This window comes from Podarcis liolepis (assembly GCF_965112155.1).
Source record: "Podarcis liolepis genome assembly, chromosome: 7".
NCBI classification, from domain to species: domain Eukaryota; kingdom Metazoa; phylum Chordata; class Lepidosauria; order Squamata; family Lacertidae; genus Podarcis; species Podarcis liolepis.
The window spans coordinates 74,321,603-74,344,521 of NC_139561.1; the positions used below are offsets into that span (position 1 = coordinate 74,321,603).

General features: G+C 44.6%; 1 protein-coding gene across 4 annotated transcripts; it reads right to left on the reverse strand.

Moving 5' to 3' along the window:
- Positions 1 to 3,424: 3,424 nt before the first annotated feature.
- On the reverse strand, positions 3,425 to 19,699 carry LOC310710986 (uncharacterized protein). 4 transcript variants are annotated; one of them, XM_083512410.1, is made up of 10 exons: positions 19,462 to 19,699; positions 16,934 to 16,991; positions 12,696 to 12,770; positions 10,418 to 10,492; positions 8,714 to 8,791; positions 8,533 to 8,580; positions 7,854 to 7,895; positions 6,181 to 6,255; positions 4,674 to 4,719; positions 3,425 to 3,766 (listed from the first exon to the last, which is right to left on the reverse strand). In XM_083512410.1, the coding sequence occupies exons 1-10, from the start codon at positions 19,507 to 19,509 to the stop codon at positions 3,742 to 3,744; spliced, it is 570 nt and encodes a 189-aa protein (XP_083368536.1). In that variant the 5' UTR covers positions 19,510 to 19,699; the 3' UTR covers positions 3,425 to 3,741. The 4 variants fall into 4 exon arrangements, with proteins under 4 accessions (XP_083368536.1, XP_083368535.1, XP_083368534.1 ...); XM_083512409.1 differs by having other exon boundaries at positions 8,714 to 8,788; positions 10,418 to 10,489; positions 19,462 to 19,698; XM_083512408.1 differs by having other exon boundaries at positions 10,418 to 10,489; positions 19,462 to 19,697.
- Positions 19,700 to 22,919: the final 3,220 nt, after the last annotated feature.

A 22,919-nucleotide genomic window follows, 5' to 3' on the forward strand; every position in this document is an offset into this window, starting at 1 on the left:
TCAGTTTTATATCAGATCTTTCCTTGTTTCTGGCATTTGTAGGGATTTTTTTAAAAAAAAGTTTGTTAACTTGATTTTATTGTATTTACAGCCTGCGTTTCTATATTTTGTTCCATTTTTACCGAATACACCACAGCGTAGAAATTTATAAATGTGCTTATTATCATTAGAAGCATAGAATTGTAGAGTTGGAAAGGACCCCAAGGGTCATCTAGTCCAACCCCTGCAACGCCAGAATCTCAGTTAAAGCATCCATGACAGATGGCCATCCAAACTCTGCTTAAAAACCTTCAATGAAGGAGAGTCCACCACTTCCCGAGGGAGTCTGTTCCACTGTCAAACAGCTCTTACTGTCAGAAGTTTCTCCTGATGTTTAGTCAGAATCTCCCTTCTGGTAACTTGAAGCCATTGGTTCAGATCCTGCCCTCTGGAACAGGAGAAAACAAGCTTTCCCCCTCTTCCATGTGACAGTCTTTGGGATATTTGAAGATGGCTGTCATATCTCCTCTCACTTTCCTTCTTTCCAGGCTAAACATACCCAACTCCCTCAACTGTTCCTCATAAGGCTTGGTTTCCAGACCCTTGATCGTCTTCATCACCCTTCTCTGCACACGTTCCAGTTTGTCAACATCCTTCTTAAATTGTGGTGCCCAGAACTGGACACAGTATTCCAGGTGTGGTCTGACCTAGGCAGAATAGAGTGGTACTATTACTTCCCTAAGAGACGCGGGTGGCGCTGTGGGTAAAACCTCAGTGCCTAGGACTTGCCGATCGTATGGTCGGCGGTTCGAATCCCCGCAGCGGGGTGAGCTCCCGTCATTCAGTCCCAGCTCCTGCCCACCTAGCAGTTCAAAAGCACTCTTAAGTGCAAGTAGATAAATAGGTACCGCTTTCTAGCGGGAAGGTAAACGGAGTTTCCGTGTGTGGCGCTGGTGCTGGCTCGCCAGATGCCGCTTAGTCAGGCTAGCCACATGACCCAGAAGTGTCTTTGGATGGTGCCGGCTCACGGCCTCTAGAGCAAGATGAGCACGCAACCCTAGAGTTGGACACGACTGGCTCGTATGGGCAGGGGTACCTTTACCTTTACCTTATTACTTCCCTTGATCTGGACACTATACTTTTGCTGATGCAGCCTAGAATAGCACTAGTTTTTTTTTGCTGCTGTGTTGACTCATGTTAAGCTTGTGGTCTATTAAGACCCCTAGGTACTTTTCATTACTGGCATTCCAGGTATCCCCATCTTATATTTGTGCAGCTGGTTATTCCTGCCTAAGTGTAGAAACTTAACATTTGGTCCTATTGAAATTCATTTAGTCAGTTTGGCCCAGTTCTTCACTCTGTTAAGGTCATCTTGAATCCCGATTCTGTCTTCTGTGGCATTAGCTACCCCTCCCAGTTTGGGAATCAACAATGGATTTACTTGGTCAGATTATTCTTAAAATAAAATAAACCCTACCCTTTTCACAGGCAGTAAGGTGAGCAAATTTTCTGCACAAAGTCCCGCCTTTGCTACTAACTTTGAAGAGTATGCTAAAATCCTACCTTTCTCCTTTTCTTTTCTTTTCTTTTCTTTTCTTTACTTTACTTTTCTTTTCTTTTCTCTTTTCTTTTCTTTTCTTTTCCAATTTCATTTTGCTTTATTATACTTACTTACAACTGTACAACATAAAGTTGAGTTCATTGTCACCAATAAACTGATACAAAAAACCCTAACATTTTAACAATAAATTTTCTTCCATAGTGTCTTTTCCATATTTTGTTCTATTGAAACCTTTTGCATAAATTTGTCCATTTGTTTAATAATAAAGTACAAATAATTATATCATTCTCTTTTTGTACAAATTGTTTACAGAGATTATTCAAAGGACATTCCAGAAGTTAAATCACAACAAATGTTCTCAAGATATTTCTTGAGAACTCCCCAATCCTTTCTCCTTTTCTTGCTCCCACCAGGGGGAGACAAAAAGGTGTCAAGTAACCAAAATATCCCATCTTCTCGCAAGGAATTACTGTATCACTATTTTTCAAGTTGTGCTTTCTCAAGCAGCCTCAAGAGGGAGTGCTCCAGTCATGATGGATGCATTTTGCTGCATCAACCCCCCCCCCCCTCAGGTAGTCAGTTGCCTTCTTTCTACAGCTCCTTTGTTCACAGCCTTGAATGTTTAGAGCGCTGGATGAAGAAGGAGTGGACCAGGGTTCAAATCCCCACTCAGGGATTTACATAGTTGTTATGATTTAGATGCCGCCTTGAGCTCTGGGGAGGATAGAAATGCAGTAATAATGGAAGCGAATAAATAATAAAAGTGATTAAGAAAACAAACATAAGCAGCAGCAGCATATTTTATCATATGTGGTGGAACTGTAAAGTGATAAAGGAATTCTGGGAAATTATATATAATGAACTGAAAAACAAATGTTTAAAATAACTTTTGTTAAAAAGCCAGAAGCCTTTTTGTTAGGAATTATAGGTGCAGAGATACCAAAGGAACTAAAAAGACTGTTTTTGTATGCTACAACAACCACAAGGATGATTCTTGCCCATAGTTGGAAAGACGACAAGTTACCTACTAGGGCGGACTGGCAGATGAAATTATTGGACTATGCAGAGATGGCAAGATTAACCGGGGAAATCAGAAATCAGGAGAATCAAAATTTCAGCAAGGAATGGAACAAATTTATATTGCATTTGAAAGACCACTGTAAACACTTGAACTCTTTGGCAGGCTTGAAATAACTCTTGACAATGATACAGAGATTTTGGATATAATTGAGGATGGTAAATTAGATGGACTTATAATATACAGGGGTGTTGTTGTTGTTTTTAAAAAAAAGTTATTTAAAGAACCCATGGAGCGAAGGAGGGAAGTCTTGAGATTCAGAAGAATCATATGCAAATTTTAATACTTGTAATGATATTATTGTGTGAATCATTTTGTAAAATCAAATAAAATCTATTTAAAATAAACAATCTCTCTCTCTCTCTCTCTCTCTCTCTCTCTCTCTCTCTCTCTCTCTCTCCAAAGAACAAAAAAAAGCAGCAGCAATGTAATGTTGGTCTTTACAAAGCCAGGAAATTGGGTCCTCACAAGTAAATGGAGCCAGTTGCAACACCATGAATATTTTGCTGACAGTTCATGGCACTGGGAGCAGCAATATTCTCTCTGGCACGATGACTTCTCTTAGAACATGTCTGCATATAAGACACCAGCAAAAGCATGAAATCAAATATAGCCAGCAAATGTAGAAAAAACAAGCCACGCCAAAAATTTATTGCGAGTACAGAATTTGAGCCTTCTTGGCGCAGATGGAGGACCGTAGGGTTTTTCTTGGCCTGGAGTGTCAACAGCCAGGCCCTCAGATCCCGGCAGCATCTCCTTCCCCAGCCTCAGGATGCACAAGGGAAAGAACAAAGAATTCACAAATGTTCTTGTTCTACAGCGAGGCTGGTTTAATGTAATGAAAACACAACTTTTGTTGCAGTTGTAACACGAGAAAAGGCAACACTTCTTGTAGGCCAAGAAAAATGGACGGAGGTTGTGGGAGCAAATGGAGGACAAACCAGGATGTGTCAGGCAGAGGATGGATGGGTTTGGGGTGGGGGAGCTAAGGGAGTGCTCCCCTGTTGGGGGATAACAGGTTACATTACGATCTGTCAAAGCAGATCTGTCAATCAAAGCAGCCCCACCCACCCCGCCCTGCTCCTCCCAATCAGTGCAGTCCTCCAGAGGACAGGAGATGGCTTCAGGCTGGAGTCACATCATAGTTCCTGTAAAGAAAGGAAACAGGGATCAGGGCAAGGAATATGAGAATACACGTTAGGCTCCTTGGGGTGATCTATTTACTGAGTATTCGTCCTGATTCTCTTGCACAAAGCATACGCAGAGGTTCAGGCACTTTCAAGCAGCCATTTCATTGAACATGCCTCCTGATTTGTTTACAGGGAGATGAGATGGCATTGGCTATTTAACGAGCTTTTGTTCTGATCTGTGTGCAGCAATGTTAGATAATGTTGCGCCCAGTGGTTATGGGTGTCCATTGGGACTGGGGGAGCAGAAAGCAGGGAGCCCAACTTTCGGTTGCCCCACAGCTAATGACAGGCCAAGCCAATTCATTCTAGAATCAATGGAGACCAAGGGCTTGCCTTTGCTGCAAAATCCACACACAATCTAGATCGATTGCGGATTTCTTTTCGCCTCTTGAGAAACTGCTTTCATTCTGAAAATAAAAGCTTGTTGCAGACTGATTTTTCACTTCCTGGTCATTTAAAAAAACAGATGCAGATGGTTCCAGCAACGGGGAGATGGGTGTCTCTCCCCACCCCCAGACCAATGACAGTGTTGGTGGACCAGAATGAACAAGATGACAATCACCAGTTTCTTCTTTTTTCACCTGGGGTATGGGCAGGGAGAAAAGGCTTAGGTAACCTAATGAAGGGGAGAGTTTTCAAATGCATATCAAGTAGCCACAACCACCCTTGTAGATCTAGATAAATATAAGATTAGTGTGTAGGCAGCCCCAAAGTCCCAGTATGCATTTTGATCCCTCCCACAAATAGTGACACCTTCATTACAAATACGTAGGCTGCATTCATATTCCAGCATTTGGACTTTCACAAGATGGAATTAATTAGAGGTAAGGAAACAGGAATGGGTGGGCGGGAAGGTGTCACTCACTTTGTCCGCTTCTTCCCTCTGCATCGAGATTTTCCATGTTTCCCACCTGGAAGTGGAGAGAAAACAAACCATTTTCTGAACTCTTCCTCCTAGAGTAAAGGCCCATTTTCTGAGCCCAGCCTTTCAGCCTCCCCTCTCTAGCCCCCTCCTAAGAACTACCAGATCCTGCTGCCAGATACAAAAGGCATACTATTAGAACGGGGGCGGGCAGGGCTGGAGGAAGCAGAGTGCCGCTAAGCAACTGTTGAGTGCAGGATTTGCTTTGAGTTTTGCAGATCCCAGTTATCAGTCATGCACTTATTACAGATAGGTAGCCGTGTTGGTCTGCCATAGTCAAAATAAAAAATTCCTTCCAGTAGCACCTTAAAGACTGTTACGGAAGGGGGGGGGCATGTCTTCTTCACTACAATATATTTGCTCAATTTCTCTAGGACTCCATCACCCCTCCCCTGTCCTCCATAATCTCTCAAGTAATCCTGTCAAAATCACTCTGCCAAACCTTTCCTCTGGGCAATGCCAGGTGACAGACTACGTGTACATGGACCATTGTCTTCTCAGGATGTGCTTATCTGCGCATATCTCCAGCTCTGCATATTCCCCCCTCCCTCCTCCATATCTCCAGCCCTCTGCATATTCCCCCCTCCCTCTTCCATATGTTAATCCAGTGTAACCCAACCTCTCCTTAATGTATTCATGATGTAACTGGGATGTATTTTGCACTGTATTCTGGGACATGGAGGGAGTTTCAAAAGTTCATGTCACCCCTTTCTCGCTGTTCAATCTCGCCTTGAACCTGTTGCGCAATAAACTTGGATCTTCTGCAGTTTGCTCCTGCGTCCGGCTGAGCTCATTTTTCTTCCGCAGGGACCCACGGACTTAGTCCGATGAGCTGGGTGGCAGAGTAACCCCGCACCCAGATTTTTTCCGTAACAAGACCAACTAAGTTAGTTCTTGGTATGAGCTTTCGTGTGCATGCACACTTCTTCAGATGTGTATCTGAAGAAGTGTGCATGCACACGAAAGCTCATACCAAGAACGAACTTAGTTGGTCTTTAAGGTGCTACTGGAAGGAATTTTTTTATTATGCACTTATTACTTAGGGCTTGTCCACACTTCGACTTCCCCCGCCACTCTCCCCTCGGGAAACCTGCTCTTTACTGCTGAATCAAAGCAAACTTCAGTCAGGTTTTCCATGGATTGATATTTGCTCCAATTCAGTGGTAAAGAGCAGGTTTTCCCACGGAAGGTAGCAGGGCGAACAGAAAACCACTTGGACCCGTGTCAAGAAAGAATGGGACATGCGGAAAACTGCATGGTCTTGTGCTTTCTAGGCTTGGGACAAGCAAAGTGTGGATGAGCCCTTAATAAGGTCTCAGATGAGGAGAGGAGAGTGGTGATTATGTGAATATCCAGGCACAATTATACCTCTACTTCTCCACTCTTTTGCCACCCACATTTAGGGAGAGAACTCAAAGCAGCAGCACTCATCCCAGTTGCTCATACTTACAGGTGAGAATGAGAATGCCAAGGATGAAGAGGATGGCAGCAGCTATCAAGCCCCCTTTGCGCAGGGAATAGTAATCTGCAAGAGTATGGAGAAAAGCAGACATTTAATGCAAGCCTGAAGTACACACTAAAGCTGTGTACAAATTAGCAGCTCAAAATACAGCAAGGTTGTTCTTTTTCTCAATTAGGATCAAAGCTGGTGGGGGGCAGGAAGGAACCAAAATATAGTACAACAGCAGTGCTCCCCCCCCCCGAAAAAGAAGTGCTGGAACTCACCATGGAATCCTCCCTAGTTCTACTGAGTTCCTGTGAGTTCCCCCTGAAAATGCCATGTGCAACTGTGTGCACACTCCTGTTTAATCTGCAGCCAGCACCTTTCCGATTCTTTTGGGAAATGGTGTACACATAATGTAAGCCAAAGTAGCAGTGGGAGTGCACTGGGTGTAAACAGGAATGGGTACATCGCCATTCCTTCACTCTGTTTCCAGAGTTCAGAGATGAGTGTTGTTCCTTTAAGTAGCCAAAACTGCACTAGCCACAAACAAGAGGATCAGGGAGGTTTGGGAGAACCCCCAAGGTTTCCATAAATACAAAAAGAACGTAGGGGTGAGCAAACCCTAAACAGACCAGTGAAAACTGAGCATGCTCAGTGACCATGGAATGTTGGCTACAGCTGTGTGCAAACTATTCTTCTAAGGAAATTTCAAAGCACATTCTTTCCCTCAAAGAATTCTGGGCACCATAATTCACCTCTCACAGAGTTGCAGTTCCCAGCAACCCTTGACAAACTGGTACCCATAATTATCTGAGGCGCGGAAATGTACTTGAATGTGTTGCAAAGGTGTACTGTGTACACAACCAGATAATGGAATTTAAGAGAGCTCAAAGCAGAGAGGACCTCTTCCTATAGTGTACACCCCTATTTCTTTTGTCCCATTGTCTCCTCTGTTCAGATGAGTTGTGCAAGTTTTCCAAAGGTGAGAAAGTCTGCATTACCTCTTAATGGATGACAATAGTGGGATGAGTAAACATCTCAGGAGAAACCAACTTTCATTGAAAGCCCGTTTTAAGTATCTGAAAAAGTATCTATTGTTATGAGTCTGAGGGGGAGGAAGTAGGCTGTCTGCGAGATCCTTCTAACCCCTGGATTCAGCAAGGGTTAAAATATAAGCCAGGCTGGCTTCCTGTGCTGGGGTGATCACCTGGGTGATCGGCCATTAAGAGAACAAAAGAAGGGGGCTCTTTGCGAGAAGACAAATGGGTGATATCAGAGATAGTTAGTTAGAAAGTTAGATAGTTAGATAGTTAGAAAGACAAAGCCTGAGTCTGGAGTTGAGTTTGCAGTGATGTAACCTCCCTCCAGTTTGTAAAGCAACAAACTGGAGGGAGGATCAGAGGAAATGTTTCATTTCTGTTTAAATCGAAGGCTGTGGCCATAGGAGAAACAAGACCCTTCCGGGCTGTTAATGCTGTGAACCCTTCCAGTGTAGGCTCAGGTTGTATACATGTGTAAGCAAACCATATATGATAAAGACACCACATTTTCTGCTGTGCATCATTCCCAAAAGGAAACACAAGTCCTGGATTAGCACCTGGAACCCCTAGAATCCCCACTGCTCGGAGATGGGGGTGGCATGCAACACAATGGTCTGTTTCCAGCTTGTTGAGACTCACCGTAATGGAAAACATTCTCTTGGTAATCTACCTTCCAAACATCTGTTAAAAAAGAAGGAATGTGAGATAGTTGAGAAATATGCCCAGCTTGCCACTATGAGGAAGAAGAGGTCATGTCTGATCCTCCTGCTACAGCAGAGGTGGGGAAACTCAGACCTACAGGCTAAATGTGCCCCTCCAAGTGTTTGCAGTGCATGAGGAAATCTCTAGCTTTTGTGTCGCTGGGCTATAGCCTTCTGTACGGAAGTGAGTGTCACACCTGTGACTGCCCACTTTTGCTTCTGGCCCCACTCACTTTTAACTCCAGCCCTGCCCACCGCTGGCCTGCAGTTCCTTGAAGGCATTGGTTTCGTCTTGGCGAAATCCCTGATATTTGCAGACGTTTGTGTACTTAAAAGTTATATTCCTGTAATATGGGGATTGACGGCAGGAGAGCAGAATGAGGGGACTGCTCAGGCAGCAAATACTGGCAAAGGGCACCTTCCTGAACCACTGGCCATAGCCTTTGGTTGGGGGACAGAACTGTGTGTGCCACATAGCCTGTCCTGCACCCTCATAATTATCCTGCTGCCCTTACTTAAAGGACACTATTCTGCTGTTGGTGTTGAATTAAGGTTCATCTTCCAGTCCCTCAACTTCTGTACACAGAACATGGATTTGTCTTTTGCCTTCTACATACTTGTTCTCCTCCTCTGGTCTACAGATGGCTGTTGAGCTTGGGTAACTTCTGGAAAAGAAAATGCAGAAGGAGACAGGTGAGCTGGTTCCATTCTTTTGGATGTGGCAAAGCAAACTCCTTCTGATTGTTCCCTCTCTCTGCCCACCTCCCCTCATGGGTGGTCCATGGTTCTTATGCTCACCTGCAGCACTGGTGAAGCTCAAACTGCTAGGGGTGATGCCTTTAGTTGTCTCCACTTCAGCTACAGATGTCTCTTCTACTGCATATTAAGAAAAGAGTGTTACACTGGAGCTAGGATGAAATCCCCTTGTAGATAATTTCAGTCTCCTGGCCCTACAACTTTCCTGCCAGTTCTGATGTTGCTAGCTTCCTCATGAGACCAGTCTGGCAATGGCTCGCTGGGGGTGGGTCATGAAGAACCAAAAGGCTGATAATGGCCTGGTTTGTTTGATAATGGTGAGACATTGGCAAAACATAAGACCCTTTGCCCAGCAGCTTTTTGGGGTAAATGGTCACCCTACCCCAAAAGCTATTGGGAAGAATGTCTTATGCCTTATTCGATGGGCTTGAGGAACTGAGGTTGCCAGGGGCAGGTTGGGAATGTTGTTTGAACTGTTGGGAGAATTCTGCCCCATCCGTGGAGAATTGTCAAGTTGGAAGGGACCCGAAGGGCCATCTAGCTCAACCCCTTGCAATGCAGGAATCTGCTCGAACCCATGTCCCTGAGATTAAGAGTCACGTGCTCTACCGACTGAAATGTCCCCCCTCTGCTCACGACAAGGGTGGAGAATTTGGGTAGGCCATTTTCACTATTACGTCATGATTTACAACTCACACACAGGCTGTGGGAATGGTGAGCCTGAATCCACCCTGACCAGTTGTTGGACTACAACTTTATTATTATTATTATTATTATTATTATTATTATTATTATTATTATTATTTATACCCCACCCATCTGGCTGGGTTTCCCCAGCCACTCTGGACGGCTTCCAACAGAACACTAGAATACAATAACCTATTAAACATTAAAAGCTTCCCTAAACAAGGCTGCCTTCAGATGTCTTCTAAAAGTTTGGCAGTTATTTTTCTCTTTGACATCTGGTGGGAGGGCGTTCCACAGGGTGGGTGCCACTACCAAGAAGGCCCTCTGCCTGGTTCCCTGTAACCTGGCTTCTCGCAGCGAGGGAACTGCCAGAAGGCCCTCGGTGCTGGACCTCAGTGCCCGGGCAGAATGATGGAGGTGGAGACGCTCCTTCAGGTATACTGGGCCGAGGCTGTTTAGGGCCCCAAACACAGGCCATGCTGGTTGGGGCTGGTGAGAGTTGAAGTCCTGCAACATCTGTAGGAGGGCCACAAGTCCCCCATCCCGGTTGCAACACACAAGCATAAATGTTGTCTAAGATTTTTCCTTCCTGCTTTCAAGCAAGTGGTTTATTGAGCATTCATCCTGATTTCACTACTGGGAGATTAGACGGTGTTGGGTATTTAGTGACCATTCATTCTGATTTGTTTGCAGGGAGGTTTTGTGAGCTTGTTTTGTGAGCACAACTAATAAATTGGAATGGTGTGTGGATGGTCCAGTATAAATCTACCACTATTGCACTATTTTTTTGCAACAGTGATATGCTGCAGAACACAACCATAAAAAAGAAAAACCCGCTCCAGTCTGGAGGCGCCCTATGTATTTCCATATATATATATATATATATATATATATATATATATATATAGTCATCCTTCATGCCAATAGGGGGGAATTAAACATCCTTTTAAATTTGACAATATTTGCAGGTAGACGTTCTGGTCTTGTCTTATTTATCTTGCACAAATATCCATGGAATTATGGAAGGAGTCCAACCCAAGGAAGTTCTCAGCCACATACCTCCTAGTGATGCATTCTCTCGTTGCTGGAAATTCAGAGGGCTTGCCGTCATACTTTCAGCCTCTGGCTCCTCTGCTATAGAAGACCAGGATATAGAGAAGAAATGTTGGGTTAGAAAGATCTGCAAGTCCTCTTCCTCGAGTGCTACACTGCTACTACCGATTGCAGCTGGCCAGATGTCAACATGGAGGGCAGAACTCCCGTGTCTTTATAAAAACTGATTGAAGCTGGTGGTTTGTACACACATCCCATTTATGCCTCTAGCCAAAAAAGTTCTGCAGACTTTCATAGTGTTTCATGAACCTTCCAAAAACCGCCAGGCCCACAGCGACAATGGGATGGGCGAATATGGCATTTTTCAGGTTCTCCTGGGGTCTTCTTTTCCAAATCTTAAGTTCAGTTCTCCCACATTTCCACAATACCTTGCAATTTGTTTTCTGCATGAATCCCAGGCTTCGGCTATGGGAGAAGAAATATCTTCTTGGGGTGTTAATGCTGTGAGCCCCTCCATCATAGGCTCAGGTTGTCGATATGTGTAAATAAATCATGTTTTCTAAAGACTGTCCCTCATTTTAAGGAAACCAGTTGGGGTTGCGTGCAACAATATATACGTTGTTATAAATTAGGTATGTTTTGCAAGTTGCGAGTCCACAGTAAGAATCAACAAGCAGCCGTAACAAAGTTGACAAGCAACTGAAACAAAAATGTACCAAGGTATTTTCCCCTTGAAGTGCAAATCAGTTGTGCAACCAAGACTTGTAACATTCCAAATTTCACTTTCTTTACATGTAAACAAAACCCACAAAGCTTTAGGAGGATGGGGAAGCATTGTAAATTGCATTTGGTATATATGCAAGGTAATGAAATGATAAATGCAAGTATAAGTAATAAAATTAATTCTAGCCATAGACAATCAGAAAAATCCAAATAGTCAATCATTTCAATGCTTTGTAAAGCCATGGTATTTATTTGGGAACAGCAAGTTTTTCTTACTGTGCTCAGTAAAGGAGGTCAAGTTTCTTATTACTTGCCATCTCCCCACCCCTCCTGCCTTCAGCTCTAATATAAATGTTATGTACTGAGTTGAATAGGATCCAAATTGCAGCAGTCTGATTGGTCCTAGAACAATAGGATCCAAATTGTAGCAGTCTGATTGGTCCTAGAACAATAGGATCCAGAATGCAGCAGTCTGATTGGTCTGCAGGAGCCACCCAATCCAACTCTAGGTGGAAGTGAATCCGCAGCCTGATTGGCCTACAGGAGATTCCCAGAATTAGCCAATCACGTGGGGCCCATTGTGTAAATAATGTATATAAAGCAGACAGTTCAGGGAAACATCCCCATTCCTCACTACTATGAGCTGAATAAAGAGCATGAAATCCACGCTCAACTCCGAGTATATTTCAGTAAAGTATTAGCTTAACCCTTGAAACGAACACCTACACTTCCTCCTTATCTATTTATCTATTCTTTTATATGATGGGACTGTAATGGCTGGTAATAAATGTACTAGAAGAAGAAGAAGAAGAAGAAGAAGAAGAAGAAGAAGAAGAAGAAGAAGAAGAAGAAGAAGAAGATGACGGTCCTCCTCAGAAGACTATTTAGTTAAGAGTCTAAAATTACAACACTGCACCATTGTTGGCTGCATTTATTTTTATTTTTAATAACCCTTGCCATGCCTGCTATTTTTCTCTGTTCAAAGTCACACATACTACATTAGCTTTATTTCCCTCCCAGGGGAATGGGGTTCAAAACTGATACTGCTGACCTTTAACTAAGAAAGAATGTGAGTGCTTTTGAAGGGGCAGGCAGATGTTGGCAGCAAAGTGATTTGGTGTTTGTTTGTTTGTTTGTTTGTTTGTTTGTTTGGCTGCATTATGAATGCATCACCATGCCTTTTGGGAAGGTCCAGGTATGGCTAGTCATTTGCACAACTGTAAAACTTACTTGTCCTATCCTATCAAACCTATCCATTCTTAAGGAAATCAGCCTTGAGTGCTCACTGGAAGGACAGATCCTGAAGGTGAGGCTCCAGTACTTTGGCCACCTCATGAGAAGAGAAGACTCCCTGGAAAAGACCCTGGTGTTGGGAAAGATTGAGGGCACAAGGAGAAGGGGACGACAGAGGACGAGATGTTTGGACAGTGTTCTTGAAGCTATGAACATGAGTTTGACCAAACTACGGGAGGCAGTGGAAGACAGGAGTCCCCAGCGTGCTCTGGTCCAAGGGGTCACGAAGAGTCAGACATGACTAAATGACTAAACAAACAAAACTTACCTGTGGAAGGCAAAAAGGACTCAGTTGTGGCTCTATCGCCATCTGCCTTCTGCCCCACAAGTGGGGATGAAGTACCTGAAACCAAAGCCACAAGCTCACATAAATATCCTTCTGAGCATGCAGAGATAGCCTGATGATGTGTCAGCATAGCTAGGGAATCTGGGGCCCCTCCAGATGTTGTTCAATTCCAACCCCCATCATCCACAGTCAGCATGGCCAAAGGTCAGGGATGATGGGAGTTGGAGTCCAACCAACTGGCTGACATCAGTTTAAGCAAAATCTAAAGTCTTAAGGGCCAAGGGCTGCGTTCAACAAAACAAAGACTGGTTTTCAGACTTAAAGTTGTTGATGACTGACCAAAAGGGAAATGCACCAATTTTTGTTTGAAAGTGCATGCTTCTCAGCAAAATCCAAACCCAAGATCCATTTCATTTGCTGGAATGAAAGCAAGAATGCAGTGGGTTGAAGTCCTTTCCGTGCATGAACAGCAAAATCTTTCTTTTGTACATGTTTATTCCAGGCTTTCTGCAAGAAGCTTGCAGAAGTGTCCCGGTCCCCCCGCACTCCATTTTATCCTTACAACAGCCCTGTGAGGTAGACTAAGTGACTGGCCCAATATCTTTTTTTTTAATAAATAATTTTTATTAACCGGCCAATCAAATCAAATTAAATCACATCACATAAGTTCCAAATTACAAAGCCAAATTTTAAATTTTGTTGGGGGACCCATATTTCAAGATCCAAAGGGGGATTCTGATCATCTTCTTGCTACTGCATTAATGTCCAAATCATACCAAATCAGTCCAAACAGAGTTCATAATTCTATCCAGTCTTATCTTGCTGTTTCCACATCACATCTTGTTCATATATTTTCTCTTTTTTCTTTATGATCTCTTCTGATAGTCTCCTTAAGCCGATAAACACCAATATTAATCCTGTGTGAATTTTTCCGTTCTTCCAATCCTCAAATCGAGATGGTTTTCATATATCATCACCTTCATAGATAACATCGCTCTTTCCATCATTATCTCGCAAAACTGTCGCTCTTGAGTCCCTCTGAGGAGTTTCACCCACAGTATAAAAGCAGCTCTATTTCTCTATTTCTCCTCCCAGACTCAAAACCTCCAACAGAACTTCCCAATATGGCGACAGCAATTTTAACTGTGTCATTCCAGAGCTCTTGTACATTCCACGCTCTTCTTAAAACATGCTTTGGTTCGAAAGTTTATCTCCACACAGTCTTAAATCCACAGCTTAAGTCCTTAAAACGACATTTATGACTCGTGAGGGGAGGGGATTCTTGTTTAATCACATAAGGAAAGAAAGGAGAGTTTTCCCCCCCTCCCCCATCAGTCATTTGCCATACCGTATCTTAGCGTATCTTCTCGTGATTTATTCTTGTCTTGTTTTGTCCGAGATCTCTTCTGTTAGCAGTCTTTTACTCCCCCTTCTTCGTTGAAATATGTGCAATTAGCTTCATCCAAATTGTTTCTTTTGAAGTTCTTGCAGCTAGTGGTGCAGATCAGGGATGGCGTCCAGGAGTGCCGGAATCCCACAGGAGGGCTTTGTACCTAGTGCCCCCACCCCCACAAATTCGGGGGTGGTGTAGGGCACAGCAGGCAAGGGCAGTCCCCCCCCACCATCCTGGGGGGGGTAAGGAGGCTAATTACCCCCATCATAGCCTCCAAATTACCTCGTGTGGGTCGGAGAGATGTTATTGTCAGCCATCTTCCGATACGCCCCCTAGTGGCCCCCGTGACATAAATAAAGGCACTTGATTGGTTTCAAAATAGCATAAAGTAACATAAAGTAACAGCTACAAGATAAAACTTAAGAACTAAAACAGGGGTATCCAACATTTTTGGACTACAATCCCCATCGGCCAACATGGCCAGTGGTGGGCACTGATGGGAGATGTAATCCCAAACTTCAGCCGGGCACCATATTGGTGTGGGAATGTTGAGGAAAGCTAGGAGAGGATATATTGTTTAAATATTATCTCTCCTCGCTCACGCTTATGAGTAAGTAGCAGAGCACATTCCCTTGCACATTTCTGGAAGCTAGCTGATGGATTTGTGAGAATCATTTGAGTTAAGCAATCTAGTCTGGCTTGTCCAGTCTGGATTGTTCCTGGTCAGTTTCCCCTTATGTTTCCCTCTGAAAATAATAATACAACAGTCTTCATTAAAAGTAACAGTAAAGTTTGCTTACATTCAGTTCACAGTATTGTCCTGAAGGCAGGTTTTATCTTGTAGTTACATTTACAGTTGTAGAGAAAAGAAGTCTGAGCTAGGCCTCAGACTTTCCACCTTGCGGCTTACATCCTCTGAAAAGATGAGCCACTTGCTTCTGGCTAAGAGCCAGCGGATGATGGTAAAGAAGCAACAAAAGAGCAAAATGGCCAAAAGAGGAAGATGGCTGCATGACTAGCCCTTTTATAGGGTCTGCTAGGGTCACACCCGTGGGACACGGGTGGCGCTGTGGGTTAAACCACAGAGCCTAGGACTTTCCGATCACAAGGTCGGTGGTTCGAATCCCTGTGACGGGGTGAGCTCCTGTTGCTCGGTCCCTGCTCCTGCCAACCTAGCAGTCTGAAAGCACGCCAAAGTGCAAGTAGATAAATAGCTACCGCTCCGGCGGGAAGGTAAACGGTGTTTCCGTGTGCTGCTCTGGTTTGCCAGAAGCAGCTTAGTCATGCTGGCCACATGACCCGGAAGCTGTACACCGGCTCCCTCGGCCAATAAAGCGAGATGAGCACCGCAACCCCAGAGTTGGCCACGACTGCACCTAATTGTCAGGGGTCCCTTTACCTTTACCTTTATAGGGTCACACCCATCTACCTGGTCACAAAGGCGTGACAGGAAGTCCTCCTGTCTGGAGCAACATTCTCCTGGGTGTCCACTCTGGGCAAACAGGAACTGTTGTATTTGACTGCTCCAGTGATGTTACACCCCACAATTGGCATTCCCTGAACTTTAATTATTTGTTCTCCCACATCATTTATTTAATAATAATAATAAATATTTTTTTATATATACCCTGCCCTTCCCAGTTCAGAAAACCGGGCTCAGGGCGACTAACAACAAATTTAAGACACTTAATTGATGCAACCAAAAACAGCATAAAATATAGTATAAAACGCGAATAACAATAAATTCAGAATTCAAAAATCAATTTAGGGGAAAAATCCATCCAATAAACATTAGATGATCACCAGGGCTAGCTGGCTAAATGAGTCCTATTTGGGCCAGCGAGGAGACCAGGGAAGAATTAGCTGTGGGATCCAGAGTGGGTAATCTTCATAAAAAGGGGGGGGGAGGTTAGCTTTTGTACTCCTTCACACTGGATTACAGAACTCGAAAACCGCCAGGAGCACCGTCTGAGGAGGTCCTTCCAGAAGGATCAGTGCCTACTTCAAGGCCAAAACCTAGCTTGGAGCACCTTTATTGACACATTCAGATAATGGAAGCTAAGCTTAGAGGAAGTCACCGCTCTTGGCAGTTCCCTTAAGCAGCTTGTTGCAATTTGCAGCGACTGGAAGCACCCAAGCAGCTGGAGGGTCTGTTGCTCTGCCTCCGCAGCACATGCAGGAAGGGATGACTGGGCTGAGAAACAGTCGCCATGGCATTTCTGGATTCTCGGAAATGCCAGCATATGTTTTGCCTTATTTGAGGATAATTATTTTTAATTGGCAGGGGAAAATATTTCACAACAGTATTTCTTCGCTACGTTTGCCCAAATGTCCCAGTCATTTGTCTCCAAAAGATAGGGGTGGCAATAATGTTGAAATCTGCTGGCTGATGGGCAAAGTGGGAAAGGAAGGCTTCCATATTCTAGGAGGCCACTTGTGTCTCCAGACCAGGGTTAGGCAACGGGGTGCTCTGTAGGTGCTGCTGGACCTCAGCTCCCATAAGCCCCAACCAATGTAGGCAATGGGCAGAAATGATGGATTTGCTAAACCATAACTCCAGATGACTTGTGCACTTCTGCTAGGGCAGCCTTCCCCAATCTGATGCCCTCCATATAATGTTGGACTACAGCTCCCTTCTTCTCCGGCCATACTAGTTGGGGATGGTGGGAACTGTAGTTCAAAACGCCTAGAGGACACTAGGTGCTAAGATGGAAAGGCTGCAGCTCATAGAGAACTTTGGGGGTGTGAACTCACAACTGGTTAATGTCATGGAGGCAGGAGTTTGAATGCACACCTGGACTAACACACTGAAGAGGGAGAATCTTACCTTGAGCATCTACAGGACCACTGAGGCTCACACAGACAAGCAGCAGAAAGACAAAGAGCTGGAAAAGACACAAATTCAGCCATCATGACCCTAGTTCAGATTGTGCCCCATAGCGCCAACACTGAATGCTCTGAGTAGTAACAACTTCTCCACTGTGTGAACCAAAACAGGACAAACTCACAGCTGAAACTGATGCACAGATCTCTCAGCCAACAAAACGCTGAATCAATTACCCTTACAGAAGCCAAGGAAACCATACCAGTGTTTGAGAGGCATGTGTCTGGGCACGTGCGTTCATTGCTCTTGTGGTGAGGCTTGATTGATGGACTGTAGAAGATTCAATGCTACTACTACTATTACTATGCATTTAGCATTCCAATGAACCAGGATCTAATTCTAGAAAAAGCACACAGCCTTCTTTAGATCTATTGCCATTTATTTTCATTATTTTCACTGTTGGCCATAGCTTCTTTAAGCCATAGAATCAGACTCAGGGTTCTGTCGTTTCCCCAGCTTCTGATCAACTCCCATGTTATTTTTCATACAACAGAGATAAATATAGCCACCAACCGGGGGGGAAATGATACAACCCTGAGCGTTGCAGTGGTTTAACAGGCAACTTATGCTGCGTACTCTCTATTCCTATAAAATGCCTTCGGAAGACGTACTTTTCTTACAGAGTTCTGGGCACTGTAGTTTACCGTAGTCACAGAGTTGCAACTCCCAGCACCCCTTAGCAAACTACAGTGGCCAGAAATCTTTGAGGGAAAGAAGGTGCTTCAAACAGGCTTTAAAGGGAGAGTGTGTACACATTCATAATTTCACTTTGGATTGTCCCCACTAACTTTCAGGCAGCAAGTTAGAACTGTTTCATTTCAGGAGGTTTTTGCACTATGAGTGCTGTTCTGATGCTTTCTCCTCCAACGTTTCTAAACTACGTTTCAAAGTTTGTAGATCTTACATTTTTATTCTGTATAACCTGCTTTGAGCCCCAGATGAAGTGAAAAGCAGAATATATGTTTCTTTAAACAAATACTGTAAATGCCATCTTGTGCGTGTTTATAACTGATTTTTTGTTATTTCTTTCCTCTGCTAATTTATACAGCACTTCATATTTCAAAGGTAATCGCTAAGTGGTTCACAACTGCCCACAAATATAAAAGTCCATTTATTTTTTTAAAAAATAAAACATATTTTAGACCAGCACTGATAACAATTAGATACATCAATATAAACTTTAGCAACTTTAGCAATATAAACTTTAACCTATGAGACCATGATAAGAACAATTTAGATCTCCCGGTAAAACAGCCACAGAATATATGCTCCTGTAACAGCATAAAGAAATTCAATTATCTCTCCCTCCTGCCCAGTTTTTAAGATTTCACTGGAGCAGCACCAAATACAAATGAAATGTCCTGCCCCACGGGCACGTCCATTATTTTGAAAATAATTGATAAAAAGGCCTCAGGAAATAAAACAACAATATAAACACCATACCCAGAGAGAGAAAGAACCCTACATGTTGTCCGCCACTGTTTTAGATTCAGAAGCTCTGCTGAGGTTTTGAGGCCTCTCAACATCCCGTCTGTGGAGCTGGAAATATACAGGCATTTCCCCTCAGTGGAAGGCACAGTTTTTTCACTCCAACTGCCGAAGACCTTGTGGCTTGTGCTCACACTGCTTCAAAGGATGTGAGAGCCATGATGCAGCCGTCTGAGGAGGCAGCTCTGAGCTGTCAGCCCGCCAACGTCCTACAGAGGACCCTATTGGGAGTTTACCAAAAACCTAGTGGGGGGGGGCGCTCACTCCATCTGCCTCCCAAGCCTGGTGTGGGGTGTTTATTTTTGAAGCCTCTCCTCCTGGATCCTTTCCAATCCACTGTAGTCCCAACATCACCGAAATGGACAACCTTCCCCACGCTTTCGGCTTTGTCTCGGGCAAGCCTAATTATTTTTGTTCTTTTTTTTTTGTTTCTCTCCCGCAGTCACGCACGCACACATGCCAAAACTCCAAAAGTCTGATGCTTTCCGGCCGGTCTCAGACTTCGGCTTCTGAGAACCACGGCTTTGAAAGCCGGACATCCCTGGCCACACAGGCAGGCAGCTTGCTAACTATATAAGGCAAAGTCCGTACAGCAAAGAAGTTTTCTGTAAAAAAAACAACCCTTCCAAACAAGGATGGAGTGAAAAAGGCAAGCTGGTGAAAACTAGGGAAAAGTGTCTGCTTGCCTGTCCGGATTCTGGACTATAAATCCCAAGACTTTCGCTGACCGCTGAGACCATCTCCCTTCCTCCTGACTCTGGGTTGTTTTTTTTCTTTGCCATGTGGCTTTCATTTCCCCTGAGCCAGAGGGTCTGGTTCTTCTGGCAACTCCAACACCCCAAAGGGTTAATCCCTGGTAGGAATTTTTTCTGGCCGGCAAATTGTTCCAGAGACAGGATGCAGGGGGAGAAAAGGTTCTTATGGCAAAAAAAGGGAGAGCTGGGTGGTCTATGCTGGAGAGTTGGAGGGGGGGAATCACTCACCTTCATGGCGGATGCTACAGTCCACCAGGCGTTCCGTTTGCCGGGCATCTGCAAGCGAGCGAAAGGCCCCAATAGTCATTTCCTCCTCTTGCCACTTCCTGGCCCTGGGGAGCGGTGTGAGTCATGGGCACGTGTTCCTACATTTCTGAGTGTGTGGGTATATATACGTCGAGTCCATCGCCGTGTGTGTGTGTGTTTCAAACTTTGATGGTGCACTCCCTTAGAAGTAACAGGCTCCTCTGTAAAATGACGACACGGTAACCAAACCCAGAGCAGCAAATGAGGAACGAAAGAAACCACAACCCAGACTTCTATTTTTTTGTTCTGCACGGCTAGGAGAGCGGTGAGACAAAGGCCGTGGCTCCTTCACGGACATTAATTCACATAATTTGCCCAGAATATTGTGCCAACTTGGAGGGGCGGAACGTTTCAAAGAGGAACTTGAGAACACTGAGAACAGTTAGCCTGGCAGAGAAATTCTTAGGTTCTCTTTTTTGAAATGGGCGTTGGACACTTGTGGCAGGAAAAGTATAGAAAAACTAACAAAGGTCCCAGGTTTGGTCCCTGGCAACCTCTGGCAGAGCTGGGACAGGAGAGGCCCATGGCTGAAATCCTCTGTCAGTCAATGAAAGCAATACCGAGCAAGTTATGTATTGCTATGAGTTTGTAGGTGCAAGACTCCCTGAATTCCTGATCAAGGTAGGGTTAGAATTTAACTAAGGTCTGTTTGTTAAAACTGTGTGTCGGACTCATGTTAGAATCTAATCAAGATGCGCAGACCCTCCAAGTGTCCCTGTTTTCCAGGGACAGTCCTGGACTTACAGAAGCCGTCCCAGTTTCTGATTTTATCCTGGAATGCCCCACTTAGGAGGCCCTTATTTTCATTGGAGAAATGTTGGAGGGTAAGCAGTTATGCAACCCCTGAACCAGGGAGATAATAACTATACAGTACAACATTTAGAAGACATCTGAAGGCAGTCCTGTATAGGGAAGATTTTAAATGTTTAATGTTTTATTATGTTTTTATATTTTTCTGTGTATAAGACGCCCCCCTGTATAAGATGACCCCTACATTCTGTGTATAATACGACCCCCAATTTTAAACTTAAGAAATGTGGGGAAAATATAGTCTTATGCACAGAAAAATACAGTATGTTGGAAGCCGCCCAGATTGGCTGGGGCAACCCAGTCAGATGGATGAGCTATTATTATTATTATTATTATTATTATTATTATTATTATTATTATCATCATCATCATCATCATCATCATCATCATCATCATTATATAAAAGGTAAAAGTAACCCTTGACCGTCGTCCAGTCGCAGACGATTCTGGGGTTGCGGCGCTCATCTTGCTTTACTGGCCGAGGGAGCTGGCATTTATCTGTAGGCAGCTTCTGGGTCATGTGCCCAGCATAACTAAGCCACATCCGTATTATTATTAAATAGGACATCCCTATTTTCATTGGAGAAATGTTGGAGGGTATGGACCCATGTATATTAAGCATCAGACACCTCTTTAATCCTAGGGAATCATCACGTTTTAATAGCTAATTAAAAAGGTAAAGGTAAAGGGACCCCTGACCATTAGGTCCAGTCGTGGCCGACTCTGGGGTTGCGGCGCTCATCTCACTTTATGGCCAAGAGAGCCGGTGTACAGCTTTCAGGTCATGTGGCCAGCATGACTAAGCTGCTTCTGGCAAATCAGAGCAGTGCACGGAAACGCCGTTTACCTTCCCGCCGAAGCGGTACCTATTTATCTACTTGCACTTTGACGTGCTTTTGAACTGCTAGGTTGGCAGGAGCAGGGACTGAGCAATGGGAGCTCACCCTGTCGCAGGGATTCAAACCGCCAACCTTCTGATTGGCAAGTCCTAGGCTCTGTGGTTTAACCCACAGCGCCACCCACATCCCTTCTGATGTGATTGCCTGGGGATGAGCTGTTAGGACAACACAAAGGATCAAGGGCAAATCTTATCTGCAAAGGAGTGGGCTCCCTCAACTGAGAGTTGGCTTAAAAGACATTGCAAGTGTTTTAGTTTAGAGTTTTAGGATTGCAGTTAGGAGTTTGCAACAGAGTTAATAAGCAGTGTGTTGCAGAGAGCAATGGTTGAGAGCAACGGCCAAGGTCTGCTTAAGACCATGGCTGCTGTGGCAATGGAAGAAGCCAGAACCTCTTGAGGTGTTCATGTTGTGAACCCTGCCATCGTAGGCTCAAGTTGTTGCTGTTGTTGTTGTTGTTTAGTCGTTTAGTCGTGTCCGACTCTTCATGACCCCATGGACCAGAGCACGCCAGGCACTCCTGTCTTCCACTGCCTCCCACAGTTTGGTCAAACTCATGCTGGTAGCTTCGAGAACACTGTCCAACCATCCCGTCCTCTGTCTTCCCCTTCTCCTTGTGCCCTCCATCTTTCCCAACATCAGGGTCTTTTCCTGGGAGTCTTCTCTTCTCATGAGGTGGCCAAAGTATTGGAGCCTCAGCTTCAGGTTCTGTCCTTCCAGTGAGCACTCAGGGCTGATTTCCTGAAGAATGGATAGGTTTGATCTTCTTGCAGTCCATGGGACTCTCAAGAGTTTCCTCCAGCACCATAATTCAAAAGCATAAATTCTTCGGCGATCAGCCTTCTTTATGGTCCAGCTCACACTTCCATACGTCACTACTGGGAAAACCATAGCTACTGGGAAAACCATAGCTTTAACTCTACAGGTTAATTCTACAGGTTGTAGAAATGTGTAAATAAACCATATATCATAAAGACACTGCAGTCTCTGCTGTGGCTCATTTCCCAAAATCTCGCTGCAGGTGTATTTGACAGAGGCAGCCCTCAGTTTGGCAGCTAGCTGACAAAGCACAGGCCCAGGCAACCTTCTGGTAGGCTGCCCCGATCTGACCTTCCCCAGGCTGCTCCAGTCCATGCGATCTGTGCGGTGTCTCTCGAGGAGCAGGAGATGGAAGACAACAAAGGTAGGAGGGGGGAGGGGCGTGCGAGCAGGTTGCAGTGGGGAGCAAGCAGGTGGGAGAGGAAGGGGTCGGCAGCAAGGGGGGTGCGAGTGACAGGGTCAGCGATTGATCGCAGGGTCCAGGCCGCCATCAAGAGCAGATGGGGTTAGAAGTTCCCTTTAAAATGAAGCAGTGGAGGCTGCTGTCCTGTTGCCACTGCGATTGTCAGCTGGGTTGGCTTTTGAGCACAGAATGGGAAAGGGCGCCATCTCGTGGGCAAAATAGCCCCCGGAATTATTTGCATCTATGTGTCATCTATATACAGTATGTTGCAAACTGCCTTGGCAGAGTGTGTGCGCGTGTGATGGGCGCAGGCAGGATTTTGTGGGAGGGGGGAGGCCTTTTGTTTGGAGGGGGCAGAACTTCAGTTAGCTATGTATTCTTATTGATTATTGGGAGTACCTCTCTGCCCCCCCCGGGTACGCCCGTGTATGCGTGTTGCTGTTATATAGCCT